General features: G+C 43.6%; 1 protein-coding gene across 1 annotated transcript in view; it reads left to right on the top strand.

Annotated features, from left to right (window-relative positions):
* LOC137347227 (exostosin-1-like) overlaps window positions 1-16,839 on the top strand; it is a 297,713-nt gene that overhangs the window by 249,232 nt on the left and 31,642 nt on the right. Inside the window, exons 5-7 of the mRNA XM_068011474.1 lie at window positions 10,486-10,618; window positions 10,792-10,910; window positions 12,050-12,145. Of these exons, the coding sequence (XP_067867575.1) occupies window positions 10,486-10,618; window positions 10,792-10,910; window positions 12,050-12,145 (348 nt within the window). The remainder of the gene's footprint in view (window positions 1-10,485; window positions 10,619-10,791; window positions 10,911-12,049; window positions 12,146-16,839) is intronic.

Raw genomic sequence — 16,839 nt, 5'->3', positions numbered from 1 at the left:
ATCTGTCAGATGGAGTATAATGTGGGAAAATGTGAAGTTGTCCATTTTGGCAGGAAGAATAACAAAGAAGCATATTATCTAAATGGTGAGATTGCAGAGCTCTGAGATGCAGACAGTTCCGGGAGTCCTAATGCATGAATCGCCAAAGGTTAGTATGCAGGTACAGCACGTAATTAGGAAAGCTAATAGAATGTTATCATTTATCGCGAGGGGAATTAAATACAAAAGTAGGGAGGTTTTGCTTCAGCTATACAGGGCATTGGTGAGACCACATCTGGAGTACTCTGTACAGTATTGGTCTTATTTAAGGAAGGATGTAAATGTGTTGGAAGCAGTTCAGAGAAGGTTTACTAGACTGATGCCTGGAATGGATGGGCTGTCTTATGAGGAAAGATTGGACAGGCTAGGCTTGTATCCGCTGGAATTTAGAAAAGTAAGAGGCGACTTGATTGAAAGATATAAGATCCTGAGGGGTCTTGACAGGGTGGATGTGGAAAGGATGTTTCCCCTTGTGGGAGAATCTAGAATCAGGGGTCACTGTTTAAAAATAAGGGGTTGCCCATTTAAGACAGAGATGAGGAGAAGTTTTTTCTCTCAGAGGGTCGTGAGTCTTTGGAAGTCTCTTCCTCAAAAGGCGGTGGAAGCAGAGTCTTTGAATATGTTAATGGCAGAGGTAGATAGATTCTTAATAAGCAAGGGGGTGGAAGGTTATCGGGGGTAGGTGGTAATGTGGAGAAATCAGTTCAGCCATGAACTTATTGAATGGCGGAGCAGGCTCGAGGGGCCGAGTGGCCTACTGCTCCTAATGCATATGTTCGTATATAAAGAATAGTAGTAAGTCTGAGGATTGGGAGTGTTTTAGAAACCAGCAAAGGGCCACCAAAAAGTTGATAAAAAGGGGGCGGCGCAGTGGCTAGCACCGCAGCCTCACAGCTCCGGGGACCCGGGTTCAATTCTGGTTACTGCCTGTACGGAGTTTGCAAGTTTTCGCCGGGTGCTCCAGTTTCCTCCCACCGCCAAAGACTTGCAGGTGATAGGTAAATTGGCCATTGTAAATTGCCCCTAGTGTAGGTAGGTGGTAGGGAATATGGGATTACTGTAGGGTTAGTATAAATGGATGGCTCTTGGTCGGCACAGACTCGGTGGGCCGAAGGGCCTGTTTCAGTGCTGTATCTCTAAAAAAAAAGTGAGTAAACTAGCCAGAAATATAAAAACAGATTGTAAAAGCTTTTACACGTATATAAAAAGGAAGAGAGTAACTAAAGTAAATGTTGGTCCCTTAGAAGCAGAGACAGGAGAAATTATCTTGGTGAATGAGGAAACGGCAGAGACATTGAACAAATATTTTGTCTGTCTTCACAGTAGAAGGCACAAGTTGCATACCAAAAAATAGAGGGTAACCTAGGGGCTAATAATAGTGAGGACATTAAAGTAATTAATATCAGCAGAGAAAAGGTCATGGAGAAACTCAAGGGACTAAAATCTGACAAATCTCCAGGACCTGACAGCCAACATCCTACAATTCTAAAAGTGATAGCTGCAGAGATAATGGATGCGCTATGATTTTCCAAAATTCCCTAGATTCTGGAATGGTCCCAGCAGATTGGAAGTTAGCAAATGTAATCCCGCTATTCAAGAAAAGATGGAGAGATGGAACTACAGGCCAGTTAGCCTGACATCAGTTGTCGGGAACATAGGAAACATGGGAAAGTGCTAGAATCTATTATTAAGGAAGTATTAACAATGCACCAGAAAAGCATTGTATGATTAGAACAAGTCAACATGGTTTTACGAAAGGGAAATCCTGTTTGACAAATTTATTAGCGCTTTTTGAGGATGTAACTGGTAGGGTAGATAAAGGGAACCTGTAGATGTAGTATACTTGGATTTCCAAAAGGCATTTGATAAGGTGCCACACAAAAGGTTAGTACACATGATAAGGGCTCATGGAGTTAGGGTTGACATATTAGCATGGATAGAGGATTGGTTAATAGTCATGAAGCAGAGAGTAGGGATAAATGGGACATTTCCAAGTTGACAGGCTGTGACGAGTGGAGTGGCGCAAGGATCAATGCTGGGGCCTCAGCTATTTACAATCTATATTGATGACTTAGACGAAGAGACCCAGAGTAATGTATTTAAGTTTTCTGGTGATACAAAGCTAAGTGGAAATGCAAGCTGTGAGGAGGGCACACGGAGGCTGTAAAGAGATATAGATGGGTTAAGTGGGTGGGCAACAGGGTGGCAGACGGAGTATAATGTGGGGAAGTGTGAGGTTATTCATTTTGGTCGTAAGATTAGAAAAGCAGAATATTTTTTCAAGGCATGAAACTTGTAAATGTTGATGTTCACAGAGACTTGGGTGGACTCGTACAAGGAACACAGAAATTTAGTATGCAGGTCCAGCAAGCAATTAGGAAGGCAAATGGCATGTCGGCCTTCATTGCTAGGGGATTGAAGTACAAGAATAAGGAAGTCTTGCTGCATTTGTACGGGGCTTTGGTGAGACTACACCTGGAATACTGTATGCAATTTTGGTTTCCATATTTAAGGAAGGATATACTTGCATTGGAGGCAGTACAGTAAAGGCTCACTAGCTTGGTCCCTGGGATGAGAGGGTTTTCCTATGATGAAAGGCTGAGTAAATTGGGTCCAAATGCTCTGGAATTTAGAAGAATGAGAGGTGGCCTCATTGAAACATTCAAGATTATGAAAGGGCTTGGCGGGGTAAATACTGAGCCGTTGTTTCCCCTGGCTGAGGATTCTAGAAAAAGGGGGCACGTTTTCAGGATAAGGAACTGATCATTTAGGACTGAGATGAGGAGAAATTTCATCACTCAAATGGTTGTGAATCTTTGGAATTCTCTACCTCAGGGTTGTGGATGTGCCATCTTTGAATATATTTAAGGCTGGTCTCTCAGGGAATCAAGGGATATGGGGAGCAGGTGGGAAAGTGGAATTGAAACCCAAGATCAGCCATGATCATATTGAATAGTGGAGCAGGCTCGATGGTCTACTCCTGCTCCTATTTCTTATGTTCTTAATCCTTTTGACTTAAAACAGTGAGCACCAAGTCCCAGGAGGCTGGTCTAAAATGAGCAAGTGCCAGGTGAGACAAGAGATTAGAGGATAGGTTTGGTGCTGGGAGATAATGGACAGGGAGCACAGACTCTAATACTGTGCATGTTACTAAGAAAATTGGTAGATATCAGTTTAGCGATGGAGGATTTGATTGATAAGTTCCAAAACTAAGTATTAGACTGAGATCATCAAATACACAATGGAATGAGATGATTCCAGTTACTCTGGAGCAATAGACCAAAGATTAATAGTGGAGGGAGGAGGAAAGGTAAATATCACAGAGTTTGGTTTGATTACCTTTGAGGCGTGGAAGGATTTAATCAGAATTTTCCCTTAGGAAATTTAATAGGTAGAATAGAGTCTGTGATGGTGTAGATTGTACATGGGCTGTGCAAGAGGAGTAAGTGGGTAGGGTAGGGTCTATGAGAGGGTGGATTATAATTAACTTATGGAAAATAAATTAAATGTATGGGTCCATGATGGAATAGAATGTAAGTGGACTGTGAAAATAAGAGGCTTTGTAACCCAAATAGCTTTTTTTTTAATTTGTAGTTTTAGCATACTTGTGTGTCATTATTTGCTCTTTGTTTATCAAAGTGAGTGCAGTGACAGAGTTATTGGGAAGAGAGTGTGTTGATCACTGAGAAGATAATCCTGCCACACCAAGGCATCTTGTGCCATGCAACTGGGGCATTCGAAAGTGCTTAAATCATTAGTGCAGTATAATCCCATTACATGATTCAGAGGAAGATATAATAAATTACTCTGGAGCCCGGAGGAAAATAGTGGAGATAGTGAGACTATGCATAATAGGTAGTGTTTCCGTTTTGGTGAAATAAGGAGGCAGAATTTGATACTTTCCCATCACGTTGCACTTTAGATACTGGCAGTGCAGTGTAGTGTGGAGCACTTTGCCTGATCTTCATCTATTTAATGTATGGTCCCTCAGGAAAGAAAATGGAAATTAAACTCCTTTCAATAAAACAAGTAATTTCAAATAAAAAGATATGTATATTGCACATTGGAAAAGGAAAGCAATCAGGGTAAGATTTAAACCATCAATGTGATTCCAAAAATATGGGGCTGGATTTTACATCAGGCGGATGGGAGCTGGCCACCGCATAAGAGTCGGTGGTGAACCCACTTCTGTATAGCCTGGGGATCTGTCCCACATTTTACAGGTCCCAGGCTTTAATTGTTCTGAGGCGGGACTTCCACCCGCTTGAGGGAGGAAGTCCCACCTCATTGAGCTGCCAGCCAATCAACGGGCCGACAGCTCTCAGTCCCAGCAGCGCCACCAGGAACGGCGGCCACTGCTGGGACTGCAGCCCAGCCAAGAACATGGAGCCAGGACTGCAGGTAAGATTGGGTTGCCTCACCGGGGGTAATCGGTCGTGCTCCGGCGAGGCAAGGGTGGTCATTTGGGGGGAATGGGCGTCTTGGGTCCTGGGGATGGGTGGGGAAGCGGCGGCAGCCCTCAATTGGGCACCCCATGCCCAATTGTCAGGGCCCCCCCCAGTGCACTGAGAGGCCACCACGTTTCACTGGTGGGGTGGGGAAAGGAAAACAAGCCAGTTATCCTGTTCCTGATCATGGTCCAGTGATCCAGTGATACTTGTTGGACAGTGTCTATGTGGAGACGATGGCCTGACTTTGGGGTAGGAATGACCATGAGGCTAACAGGACTCACAGTTGTTGTTTTTCTGTTATTCTGGATCAAATCTGACAGCAACTTCCAGCATCCACACACATACAGTTAAACACAGAAATCAGGAAGTTGATGGCCGATTTACCTTCTCCTCCACAGGCTTCGCTACATCACTACCTTGCTTCGAGACTCACCATTATAATACTCGAAGGGCAAAAATTTACAGTACTTACCCACGAAATACCCATTAAACATGCTAGAAAATGGTTAAGGCTGGTGCAATCAAATGCAAGTGAATTATTAACGGTAGTATATCATAATTACTGCCAAAAAACCTCTCTCAAACTGAAAATTTAATTTTACATCTTTGGAGACTCATTCCCTCAGGATTTAATTATTGGTGGAGATGTTTTTAAAAATTAAATTTAACTTTAATTCTTAAATTTTAGTTTTAAATATTTATTTCCCTCTTTATTTTGCTTTTTGTACATGATTTTACACTGAATTAAATACTCTAAATTGCACCACCTGGTTTAGACTCTGCATATCTCAGTGAGGATACTTCAATCTGATTGGTTGAAGAGACATTGCCATGCTCTCACATGCCACAGATCCCCTGTAGAGGACAGCACATGGTAAAGGATCTCTATTTACCACAAATTACCACTCAAAAGCCCGCAAAACGTCAGTGTGTAGCTGTAAGTGTAATGACTAGCGAGCACTGTTTCTTTGCTGCTGACTTTAAAATCTGGGCCATTGATTGAGGTCAGATTGGGCTTCACTATGATGGCCCTCATAGGAGAATAACCTAACAGTATTCACTGTCCAGGCTCACACTTGTGTGACTGCGTAAGTTCAAATCCCACCATGACATTTTGAGAATTTGAATTCAATGTTTAAAATAAAGGGTTGGATTTTAATAGCCTTTGGCAAGCTCCAAAAAATGGCTGAACACCAAAGAGCCGCCGCAATCTCCCGCACGGTGGCTCATTTAAATGGCCAGGAAGTAACTCCCCAAAATTAAGTAAATAAATTTATAATGCCCCTTTCCCATCCAACCCCCCACCCCCCAATAACAATTGCAGTAACTATTTGCCCTTTCCCTTAAAGGCCTGCTCAGGTCAGGAAAAAGAACCCGACCCAAACCCGACCGATCCACAGCAGACCCAAGCCTGACCCAGCCCGAGTCCCTCCAATTTAGCCCTAAGCCCGACGCGACCCGACCCAACCATCCCTTTACATACCTTCTGACTCGGAACCTCCAGGAAGCTGCAGCACATGCGTGATGACGTCATAGTGACGTCACTCATTCACTGCGCAGACTCAGTTTCCCTGCTTGACGTCCCGGACTCCCAGCTCACGTAAGTTTTTTAATTTCAATACTTACCGGCAGAGCACTTACCGTGTGTGTCCGGCCCGACCCGACCCAAGCCCAACCCAGAATCAGCCTGACCCGACCCGAGCCCGAAAGCTGGACCTGGAAGAGGGGCCCGACCCAACCCAAACCCGACACATATTGTCGGGTCCTGTTGGGTTCGGGTTGGGTAGCAGGCCTTTATTTCCCCTCCCCAAAACACACCTTTTAATTCAGACCTTTCCCCAAACTGCACAAAGTTTAAAGGTCAACCTTTCCCATCATCCCCTACACCCATTATGTGCATTTGATCCCATCACCCCCCCCCACCCCTCTGCACTGAAAATCTTACCTCCTCCACCCTCCCCACCAGTGTGGTGCCACGTTTCCCAGGACGGGATTTGAAGGCGCGGGAGTGCCGGCCACCGCACCAAAGACTGTGGTGGGCCCTCAAGATCGCAAGTTAGTCTATTTAAATTTATTCATTTTATTGATCTGAATACTTTAATTGAGATCCTGTTGCCCGGCAGTGAGCCATGGAGCTTCACTGTCACCAAGAGGATCAGGCTGGGCCCTCACGGCGTCGAGGTCCGTGGCGGGTCTCATCCAGAGCCTTCTTCAGGCACCACATCCCCACCCCACCCCGGCCACAGAACTTGACATCTGGGGGAGAACATAATCCAACCCATAGTCTGTCAAAGTGATCATGAAACTCTCACTCATGTCCTTTAGGGAAGGAAACCTGCCATCCTTACCCAGTCTGGGCTGGCATGTGTCTCCAGTCCCACATCAGCATATTTGACCCTTAACTGCTCTCAGGACAACCAGGGATAGGCACTAAATACCAGCCTTTGCTAGCGATGGCCACAATCTGAGACAAATTAAATAAAGCTCCTGGTAAAAAGAAATGGGAACTCTGTTCCTGCTCCACTTGGAGCTTCCTGTCATCACAGATGTTAACCCCCAGATTGCAACTCTAATTCCACCAAGAATTTAAACCAATCAAGAAAAATAATCTGATTTCTTAAATATGAGCCTTTTTTTCCCGCCTCTCCTTGGCACATCCTGGGACATGGTTCCACCAAAAATAAAAACAGTAAATTGGATATGAACTGGAAGTGAACTATTTTGCAGCGTACTGGGGAGTGAAACTAAATTGGCCAGCTCTTTCAAAGAGCTGGCACTGTCATGACTGGCTGAATGGCCTCATCTGCTATAAGGGACTATGATTCTTTGAAAATTGCTAGAAAACACTCAGCAGGTCAAGTAGCATCTGTGAAGAGAGAAACAGAATTAACAGGCCCAATTTTAGCCCATTCAAAACCTTGCACAGAGTTAATCTCAGCCCAATGCCTCAGATCGATGACCTTTTGTCAGAACTGGGATAGGTTAGAGATGTGACAGGTTTCAAACCAGTACAAAGCCAAGGAAAGTGGGGAGGGGAGGAAAGAACAAAGGGAAGGTCTGTGATGGGGTGGAAAGCAGGAGTGATTAAATGAGAAAAGGGATGATGGTGTGAGGCAAAAAGAGGTTGGTAATGGGACAAGTAGAGAAACAGAAGATGGGTCTAGAGGAGGTATAAATGGCAGAATCATTACCGGCACCTGCTGTCCGAAAAGCTTGGAGGGGTGGTTATGATCTGAAAATGTTGGACTCACTGTCGAGTCTGGAAGGCTATAAAGTGCCTCATCGAAAGAGGAGGTCCTTTTCCTCAAGCTTCCTTTGAGCTTCATTAGAACAGTGTAGGAAGCCGAAGACAGAGAGGTCAGAGTGGGAGTGGGACAGAGAATTAAAGATCCACCAGTTTTAACCACTCTCCTTGACCTCAACCAGTTGGTCATTCTTCATGTGTGATCAAGATAGTCATAAGAACTCTGTTTCTGCCCAAACTAACTCAGCACAGACCATTGGTCGAACCTTAGACCTTTTTGAGCTGCACGGCTGAGTTCTATGCTGAGGAGTGCACGCATCTACTGAACCGTGAGTTAACTCTGCAGAATGAATTTTTAATTTATCCAACTGTTATCATTTTTCTGCTATGGGGAATATTTTCCTATTATTTGTTCAGGAGACACACAGGTGCATGTGCACACATCCACTCATCCTACCACACAAACACACACCCTCACCACCCAAAACACATTCACCCTCACACAAACACACTCAAACCCTCATCCCTTCCTCCACCCCCCCCAACACACAAACACACAGCCATCCCCCACATGCGCGCACACACATGCACATCTACACACACACATAGCTGCGTACATCTATGCTAACACACACACATACACACACACGCGCGCTCACACGGGGCAGTGATGGTTGTCAGGGTTAATGAAGTATTGCCAAATTGGGAGGGAGGAGGAAGAGTTGGTGACACTCTGATCATTGACTGCAGTGGCCTTTCTACAAAGAAATTTCATTCCTCGAGTTGATCAACAGTCAAGTAATCAATTAGTTGTTGCACTTCCCACAATAAATTCACAGTCATTATTCTCCATCTGTGAACTAGTGTTGAATAGATTTAATTCTAAACTCAATGTACCGTGGAATTGACTGAGTTGGCCTCCTCAATCCATTTATTATGTGAACAGTAAAATTCCCGTTTCTGCCTGGTTGCTCATCTGATGAAGATACCACTTTTACTAGTTCTGGGTCGATAGGATTAAGGAAATGTTTGACTGGCACACTGATTATGGAGTTTAGGAAAAGGTCAGCAGGTCACCGGAGTGTTGAAGTTCACTAATTTCCTCCGGATGCTTTGAGAAACTCAATGAGATGGAAATGGTTTGACTCCCGCGTAATGTTTAACAATTCTCCAATGCAGCTACACAGGATTGCCCCTGCATGAATTTGAAATGTAAGTATTCACCAGGTAAAACATTTATATTGCAAAACAATGGATTCTGAATTTAATTCTTTCTGGATCTATGTCGGTGACCATTAGAATTTCTGCATCTAAATTTCCATTAAAGTAAGAGAGACAGACAGGTTGGTGAATTACAATTAGGCTCAAGGGACTGGGGCTGGGAAAGCAAAATAAAAAATAATCTTGGGTCATTGCTGCTGCTTGCTATCCAGGAGCGAAGGAAATCGTGGGTGCGCAAGAGACCAGAATTGGAGGAGCACAAAAATCTTGGAGGCTCGTAAGGTTGGAGGAGGTTACAGAGGTAGGCAGGGGCAAGGCCATGCAGGAATTTGAAAACAAGGATGCCAATTTTAAATTCAAGACGTTGCCAGATCAGGAGCCAATGTCAGTCAGCGAGCACAGGGGAGATGGGCGAACAGGACTTGTTGCAAGTTACAGTACGGGCAGTAGAGTTTTGGAGGAGCTCAGGTTTATAGAGAGTGGAGGACTGGCTAGAAGACCAGTGGAATTGTAGATTCTGGAAATGACAAAGGCATGGATGAGCTTGTTGATAATTACCATTTGATCTTCCACCAACATATGATGAGGTGAGAGTGGTAAGGGTGTTATACTGCAGAAATGCAGGTGGTGGAGGATAGAGCTTGAGCTAATCTTTACACACTTTTATAAGCATTTATTTACAGAGGTAAGCATTACAAACATGCACGTCCTAACCCAACAAACACAGTTTCTGTCTGTTCCTATTTATAGGAGCACAAGTGAATCCCAGTTAATGCCCACCACCTGAATTCAATTAATAAACAATTAACAAAGGAGACTCAGGATTCATTTGCTGTAGGACTATCATCATAAAGAATTGATGCTTGAGTGGCAGGAGAAAGGTTAAATTTCAGGGATAATTGGGTTGAGAAATATAACTGTTAGGCCAAAGAAAATTGTCCCACTTTTAACACCAACTGTCAGAATCAGGTACCTCCAGGTGTGAATACCTCAGATGCAAAATAGAGCTTACTATACTCTGTTCCAACATGACAAAATCCCTGATCCTGGAAGATCATGCCTAGTACCAGTATGACAGTTTATTATTTTCCTCACTAGCCAGCCTTATGGCTTTTATAAATGTGCACACCAGTTTTAGCACCATATCTGTACTAAATTAAAGGCAGTTTTGTGCCCTGGAGCTATGTCCTCCAGGAAGCAGTTGAAACCTGAAGAACTTTACAGTCAACAGAGAAAGTGGAGACTTTCATCTCCTCAATCTGGGATGGATTGAAATCCAGGCCTAAAGAGAAAGGAGAGTATAATAAACCCTTTCAGCACCCAGAGCCACCAACCACGTGCCCCCCGCCTCCCTTATTCTATCTCAACACATCATGGGCAGAGAAACGACTAGACCTCCAAGTGTGTAAGGAACAAGAAGGCAAGTCAAGCAGCCAAGGAAGCCAACCAGTCACAAGTACTGAATTAATCAAATGTCGGATATGGTAGCTTTTCTGTTGATAATTGATCCAATTCATTGCTTTGTTTCAGATCATTAAAGATAGAATATTCACACATGTTTCACGAAATAAACTCATGTGGAACAAACTGCCTGGAGGATTATTTGTGCTCCCGCAATACTCTACAAATACAGCAGATTACCCCTTCTACTACTTGGATGAGGGTAAGTGCGAAACTGCTGTCCGTACAGAGTGGAATCCTTGATGAATAATCTTGCAGGAATTCAATGTATTGTTGTAGGAATATTCCCCCTGTAGCGCCTCCTAATTGAGTTCATGCTGATATGCTACTTCTCAATTCTGATTGGATGGCGTGATTGCTATTTTGTGTTTTCAGGTTTCACCCCCAAGAAGGAGTTCACCGGGTTGATTCACGCAGTCTCGCCGCTGGTCTCGCAGTCCCAGCCCATCATCAAGTTAATCTTAGCACTGGCAAAATCCAAGTACTGTGCACAGGTATGTAGCATGCTCTTTTTTCCCATTTTTCCCTGTGTTTTTTCTTTTTTTTTGCCTCTTCTGCTGCTGTCAGTCCTCTGAGTGACCCTGAGGAAAGAAGGACATTTTCTGACAGTCCTTCTCTGTCTCTGTGTGAGAACATTAAGCCACCAATGAGAATCTCCATAGCAGGCTTACCATGTAAAGAACAACTTGCAAGAAAAATTTGCCTTTCACAACCACTAGAAGTCCCAAATGCTTTACAGCCAATGGAGTACTTCTAAAGTGTAGTCATTGCTGTAATGTAGGAAATGCAGCAGCCAATTTGGACACACAAGTTCCCACAAATGACAACGTGATAATGACCAGATGATCTGTCTTAGAGATGTTAATTGAGGGATAAATATTGGCCAGGACACCAGGGAGAACTCCCCTGATCTTCTTTGAAATAGTGCAACGGATCTTTTCCGTCCACCTGAAAGGGCAGATGGGGCTTTGGTTTAAGGTCTCATCCGGGAGATGGCAGCTCTAACAGTGCAACACTCCCTCAGTACTACACTAGAGAGGCAGCCTGGGTTTTGGGATGGAGCTAGGCTAACGCATGAAGAGTGGTCTCTGCAGGCAAGATAGCAGAGAGCTGCTGGTACTTGTGAAGCCGTACCCCCAGCTAGAGATGCCGGGGTGGGGGCCATTCCGACCTACCCGATTTTCCAATATTTTCTGCAACAAGGGGATCCAGCATACAGACTGAGGAAAGTCTCCCCTACTGTCTTACAGAGAGGAAAGAAATAATTTGGGGGTGGAGGATTTATTCCAGGTGAGAAGTGTTACCCAGTGCACCAGACTGCACAATGCAAATACTCTGATCAAACTTTGCCTGCCAGGACAATATTTTCTGGAAAACACATGCTCAATAAATTTACCCTACAAGACAATAAGGAGACGAAAGTCGCCATTTTAGGAACCTAGGTAAGTCCATGAGGAAGAAAGGAATAGAAGACTATGTTGACAGGGTTAGATGAATTAGATTGGGAGGAGGCTAGTGTGGAACATAAACACTGGCACAGACAATTTGGGTCAGATTTCTGTGCTGTAAATTCTATGTAATTCTATATAATTTTCAGCCACCTGCCAAATAATCTTTGCTATTTTGATCCTAGATAATTATCTTGTGGAACTGCGACAAACCATTGCCCTCCAAAAGTAAGTGGCCCCCCACCAGAATGCCACTAATATTCATAAAGGGAGAGCGTAAGGTAAGGAATAATTGCTGCTTAAGAATGACTTGTGAAATGTTATTTGTTTAATGAGCCTATTAATTTCTTTGCACATTAGGTAACCGGAACAGCTCCTCATCACTGCAAGCAAGGTATTATGTTGAGGTAGAAGGGTGGTAGGGGCTTGAAGAAGAAGTGTTGAAGCATGGATATGGAGATTCAGAACAAGGCTGGAGTTGAGAAGAGCAGAGGTGGTGAGTTAGATGAACAGGACTTAGTACAGAGGAGAGGACATCAGATTAGATTGCCAACCATCATATGTCAAAGTGTTTCAGATAAGAATGACAGTGTAGGGCAGGTAGGGATATCCCCTGACACGCCAGCTAACTGGTCTCCTAGCTTGAATGGTGGGGTAGGGCCTGACGTCTTCAATGTTTAAGATTGGTCTCTTGGCAGAAGTACAGAAGAGCAACCAATGCGCGTACAACCGTACCACAGGATCAGGGTGGGAAGGATGAGAGCAGATCATCGAAAGCAAAGGAATGTCCTGCAATTGTGTTGCAGTCCCTACCACTTACACCATTCACATTTACCATGGGCAGCCACCTCTATCGGGCAAATGGCGCTAACCATTCTCTGGTATTATTTGGCAAATGCAATGGTGCTGGTTATAACGTATGAAACCCGTTGGCTATTTCGGACAGTTCTTTTAACCTCGTTAACCCCCTGTACAGCATTTATCGATGGGTGATGTTCGGTGTTTATCCCCAGTGAGGACTCCAGGAAGCCTTACTGCTGCCATGTATCTCTCCCATGATACTCTATCTTTGCCAGCAGACAGGCATTTTTCAATGCCACTTCTCTCAGTCAGTATAAGAACCGAGTGGAAGCTACATCCCAAACCAGTTGTTTTTTAGTGACCAGCAAGTGGTGATCAGTTTTACTGTCCACCGCTTATAGTGGATAAACTGCGTAACGTCAACACACCAGGGGTACCCGCAGGGAACTGCACTGTTAAAAGCTGGACTCTTTCGACCCACAGTGTGGTTTTCTACCTAATCTGTAATAAGGCACCAAGAACTGACAGAACCAATTCCTGGAGTGTAATTTCTGATGCTATTTCTTTGTTTATTATGCAAGTCTGTCAGTAACTATCGAAAACACGGTAATATACAGACAGATAGGGACAGGTTTCTGCAACGTGTCTATTAACATCACTATGTCAGCCAATGAGTAAAAAAAAACTTACATTTATATGGCGACCACAAGATGTCCCAACATGCTTTACAGCCAATTATGTAATTTTGAAGTGTAGTCACTGTTGTAATGTAGGAAACGTGGCTGCTAATTTTCGCTCTTCATGCTCCCACAAATAGCAATGTAATAATGACAAGATAATCTGTTTTTGTGATATTGATTGAGAGTTAAATATTGGCCAGGACACCAATGATAACTCCCCTGCTGTTCTTCGAAATAGTTTAGTTTAGAGATACAGCACTGAAACTGGCCCTTCGGCCCACCGAGTCTGTGCCGACCATCAACAACCCATTTATACTAATCCTACACTAATTCCATATTCCTACCACATCCCCACCTGTCCCTATATTTCCCTACCACCTACCTATACTAGGGGCAATTTATAATGGCCAATTAACCTATCAACCTGCAAGTCTTTGGGCATGTGGGAGGAAACCGGAGCACCCGGAGGAAACCCACGCAGACACAGGGAGAACTTGCAAACTCCACACAGGCAGTACCCAGAATTGAACCCGGGTCGCTGGAGCTGTGAGGCTGCGGTGCTAACCACTGCGCCACTGTGCTGCCATGGGATCATGGGATCTTTCATGTCCACCTGAGAAAGCAGATGGAGCCTCTTTTAACATCTCATTCAAAAAAACAGCACCTCTGACCGTGCAGCATTCCCTCAGCACTGCACTCGAGTATCAGCCTTGATATTTGTGCTCAAGTCCTGGAGTGAGACTTGAATTCACAACCTTCTGACTTGGAGCCAAGCATGCTACAAACTGAGCCATGGTTGCCTTGGTACAAGGTGAGGTGGGACTTATGGCAGGATTCAGAGTAAACAGTCTATTTTATAGCAAACATAGTTTATATAGCGATCTTCAAATTATGTTTTTTAAAATTCTCTATCAGCAAACTGAACTGACCGAATCAACAGCAACATCAATACAATAAAATTAAGGTGATTTCTCCAGCAAAATGCGGTGAGTGGAGGATAATTACATAATACAAATAATTTGCTTTGAAATCAATCCCTGTCACGACAGCAGTCCTATCTCCAGGAGAATTACCCAATCATCTCCATTCTGGCTGGGAATGGCACTGTCACTCTATACAGTTGGATCTCTGATTCCTGGCAGACTTATGTTTAAAAGGCAAGTACACGAAATGTTTTTAAGGTTGGAGCTTTCAGGCTGTATTGAAAAAAAGTCAACAACAGTCATCACAAAGAACCCAAAATCACACAGTGAACAAGCATCAAGCAAAACTTGAGATCAAAGGGAGCTTCCTCCCCACAAAGTAGTGATTCAATGGAACAGATTTCCAACTAAAGCAGCTTATTGTGTGCCAATTAACACCTTTTAAATAGAGCTGGGTAACTATCTCTGGTTAGGAACAGATGGAGATGATTAAGTCTGTGTGGAAATGAGATGGTTCCTGAATGATTCCATGGAAACTTGTCACTAAGGAAGGCAAGCATTCAAAGATAAATACTATAGAAAATTGGGAGCCTTGATTCACTTTTGAGGCACAGAAAGAGGTTCCACAAAACTTTTCCAGCACGGAAGCAGATTGTGCTGGCATTTTTCCCCAACTAAGTGGCTAGTCTAAGTCTTACTTAGTCTCATTTACTCCCTATGTCCTTTAATATCCCATCCAGTCTAATGCCACTTTTCTGCCCATTCCCGATATGCTTCAGCCATCCTTTTTTCCAATCAAGCATCTACTTCCATTTTGAAAGAATTTGTGGATGCTGCATCAGCAGTGGTTTGTGGAGGAGACTTCCACATACTAACCACCCTTTGAGTAAAGTACTTTTTCCTAACTTTGTTCCTTCTCGTTGCCATTGTGCTGATCAGTGCGAACGATCTATTGCTATTTAACTTTTCTCACCCCTTCATTATGGTGAAATTGTTTGGATGAACACTTGAAAAGGAATAATTTGCAGGGTTATGAGGAAAGAGGGACCAAATGGCCGTCTCCTGTACTCTATCACTCTATGATTCCATGGTCTTTATCAAGTTACCCATTAACCTTAATACAAAAGCAAAATACTGTGGATGTTGGATGCTGTTTTTGTCACCCCTTAACCCTCTCAGCTCCAGTAGAAAAAGCCCTAATGTTTAAAGTCTTCCTTCATATCTGTAACCCTGTCAGCCCTGGTGACATCCTGGTGAATCTACGCTTCACCTTTTTCTCTCCATCTAGCTTCTTCCTAGGATGGAACAAATTGCTTCTGGTCTATGGAAAGAACAAGCTTGATGGGCTGAAGGCATTTCTTGTTCTCTGCTTTTCAGGTTAATCAGAATTGTGGACAGTTTGGCAATTCATGATTGATTGGATTTTGATAATTACCTTAATCATATTGCAGCACATAAAATATACATTAACTGCACACATTCGTAATATTTTGCTATGAATAAATTAATGAATATTACAGCTAATCCATGATTAATATCCCCTTACAGGGATAGCTCTTTAGTACTTGATCAATTTCTTCATATCACCCCAGTATCTGTCTTTTAGCACGACTTAAGATGGTCAATTGGTAATGGCTTGATTCATATATTGCCAGGACTCTACTCAACTTCATTTTGCCAAACTCTTGGTTCCTCATAGTTTGTCCCAGGTGTTGCTTTTATTTTCGTCCTTTACCTTTGCTGTAGTCCTCCGCAGTGACATGAGCCGTGTTGGGTCACCCACCCCTTCATCCACTCTGTGTGGCTTCAGATTTGATCAGTTTTTCATCACATTTTCTTTGAGGGACTAACATGTCAATCAACGCCACATTAATTTTGTGTGCTGACCTGCACACTACCAATATAAACCATCATTACCTTTAACTATATGGTTTGCCAAAGGGCCTCACTGATAACTTTAAGGTGTCAGCTGTGCCTCAGTTGGTGGTACTCTCACCTCTGAGTCAGAAGGTTGTGGATTCACTGGGTCAAAATCCTGGAACTCCCACATGTACCTACTCCACATGGACTGCAGCGGTTCAAGAAGGCAGCTCACTACTACCTTCTCAAGGGCAATTAGGGATGGGCAATAAATGCTGGCCTCGCCAGCGATGCCCACATCCCAGGAACAAATAAAAAAAAATTCAACTCCCACTCCAGGACTTGAGCACCAAAATCAAAGCTGACATTCCAGTGTAGCACTGTTGGTGGTGTGTCTTTTGGATGAGATATTAAACCGAAGCTCCAAGAGGGCAAGTGCCCTCTTGGGTAGGCGTAAAAGTTCCCATTGCACTATTTCAAAGAAGAGCAGGGGAGTTATCCCTGATGGCCAGGCCAATACTTATCCCTGAATTAACATCACTAAAACAGATGATCTGGTTATTATCACATTGCTGTTTGTGGGATCTTGCTGTGTGCAAATTGGCTGCCGTGTTCCCTACATTACAACAGTGACTTCAAAAGTGCTTAATTGACTGTAAAGCACTTGGAGATGTCCTGTGATTGTGAATGGCTCTGTATAAATGCAATTTT

This window comes from Heterodontus francisci, chromosome 31 (genome assembly GCF_036365525.1).
Source record: "Heterodontus francisci isolate sHetFra1 chromosome 31, sHetFra1.hap1, whole genome shotgun sequence".
Taxonomy (NCBI): Eukaryota; Metazoa; Chordata; class Chondrichthyes; order Heterodontiformes; family Heterodontidae; genus Heterodontus; species Heterodontus francisci.
Note: the sequence above shows the minus strand (reverse complement) of the source record. Positions and strands in the feature narration are given on the sequence as shown.